The sequence below is a fragment of the Lepidothrix coronata genome, unplaced genomic scaffold (assembly GCF_001604755.1).
Source record: "Lepidothrix coronata isolate B3197 unplaced genomic scaffold, Lepidothrix_coronata-1.0 Scaffold1104, whole genome shotgun sequence".
Taxonomy (NCBI): Eukaryota; Metazoa; Chordata; class Aves; order Passeriformes; family Pipridae; genus Lepidothrix; species Lepidothrix coronata.
This window is the reverse complement of record NW_016691284.1, coordinates 4,623-6,312: the sequence shown is the minus strand read 5'-3', so window position 1 is coordinate 6,312 and position 1,690 is coordinate 4,623. Positions and strand designations below refer to the sequence as shown.

The window sequence follows — 1,690 nt, the reverse complement described above, 5'->3', positions numbered from 1 at the left end:
GGAATCTGAGCCTGCTGGAAGCAGGGAGAGAGGAGCCAGCTCCAAACGGGAATCCGAGCCTGCTGGAAGCAGGGAGAGAGGAGCCAGCTCCAAACGGGAATCCGAGCCTGCTGGAAGCAGGGAGAGAGGAGCCAGCTCCAAAGGGGAATCCAAGCCTGCTGGAAGCAGGGAGAGAGGAGCCAGCTCCAAAGGGGAATCCAAGCCTGCTGGAAGCAGGGAGAGAGGAGCCAGCTCCAAAGGGGAATCCAAGCCTGCTGGAAGCAGGGAGGCCCGGCGGTTCCTGTCGGAGGAGGAGGAGAGTGACCCTGCAACCAGGGGCACAAAAACCAAATCCCAGCCTCCTGCCAGGGTGCCTTCCTCAAACAGCAAAGTGCCAAACAGACACAGCACCAGAATCCTGGGAATGGCAAAGGAGAAGCGAGGAGCAGACGCTGCAGAGCTGCCCAGGTACGAGCAGGCTTCCAAGTACTCCCTGAGGTCAGCCAGGAAGCCTTTCCCAGCCAAGCACTTCACCGAGGAATCCTCAGGCAAGGATGAGGGAGGGGGATCCAGTGATGATGATACCCCACTGCTGATCAGAAGGAAAAATAAATCTGTGTTAAAAGCGGGGCCTCAAAACTGCAGATCTCGCTCTGACTCTGACAGATCCCAGGATGGTGCAAACAAGACGTGGGGTGAGCCAAGGACAGGAAAAGCCTCCCGGAATGTGCCAGTGAGGCTGAGTGGGACCAGTGACGAGTCTGAGCTCACCACCGAAGGAAACACTCCTGCCAGTGGGTCCAGGGACTCCCTCCTGCCTGGGGAGGCTGTGAGGACACGGAGCAGAACCAACCCCCCCAGGTGGTGTCTGGATTTCGACAGCGAGCCCGAAACCAGCAAGGAGGAACTTCCCACGAAAGACAGGAATGCAAAAGTACCTGGTAAAAAACCAGGGGCTGGAGCTCCCAGCACTGCCAAGTCTGCAGCAGCCAGATCGAGAGAGCCTGAGAGGGCAAGGCAGCAGAAACCTCTGGAGCTTTTTCCCAGGGCAGCTGATGGTTGGTCTGAGAAGGAATTACAGAAGCTTTACAGGCAAGGGGTCGCTCTGTGTTCAGAGGGAACAGTTCCCGTCGGGCACCGGCAGGGTTGGGGTGGTCTGCTTTGGGATTTTCCAGATTCCCTCTCTTGCACGTGATTTTCAAGGGTTCCTTTATGTTTTAGTTCCCTCTTGTCCCCAAGTTAACCATCAGTGAAACAAAGGAGAAGCTGGGTATTCTCTACAATAGCTGGAGGTGTGAGCCTGCAGCAGCCCCTGTCACAGTGTGAAGGGAGAGGAGCACTGCTTAGGCAGGATTTTGTGAATCTACTCCTCTGCTGGTTTTCAAAACCACATATTTAATCTCGTTAAAAATAAAAACTCATTCCTATGAGTAACATTGAAAACCATGAGTAGGTAAATGACATGGTAGTATTTGTGTGTATGATGTGGACCATGGGTCAGAGGGGGCAGGTTCTGTCCCCAGACTGGAGTGACATGTTTAACGTGCCATGTTTATGTCAGCAGGTTTGGTGAAGGGGAGAGGAACTGCAGGAATGTGCATGTTCTAAGTGTCTGGAGGAGACACCAGAGGAAAAAATTCTTTGCAGAGAGGGTGCTCAGCCATTGGAATGGGCTGCCCAGGGAAGGGGTGGATTCTCCGTCCCTGGAGGT

At 54.4% G+C, this 1,690-nt stretch overlaps 1 protein-coding gene across 1 annotated transcript; it reads left to right on the top strand.

The window, feature by feature from the left end:
* Positions 1-4: 4 nt before the first annotated feature.
* Positions 5-1,688, top strand: LOC108510500 (nucleolar and coiled-body phosphoprotein 1-like; the record flags this gene model as incomplete). Its single annotated transcript, XM_017840183.1, has 2 exons — positions 5-1,071; positions 1,544-1,688. Coding segments are annotated over 2 exons (1,212 nt in total), but the record flags the coding sequence as incomplete, so codon positions are not given.
* Positions 1,689-1,690: the final 2 nt, after the last annotated feature.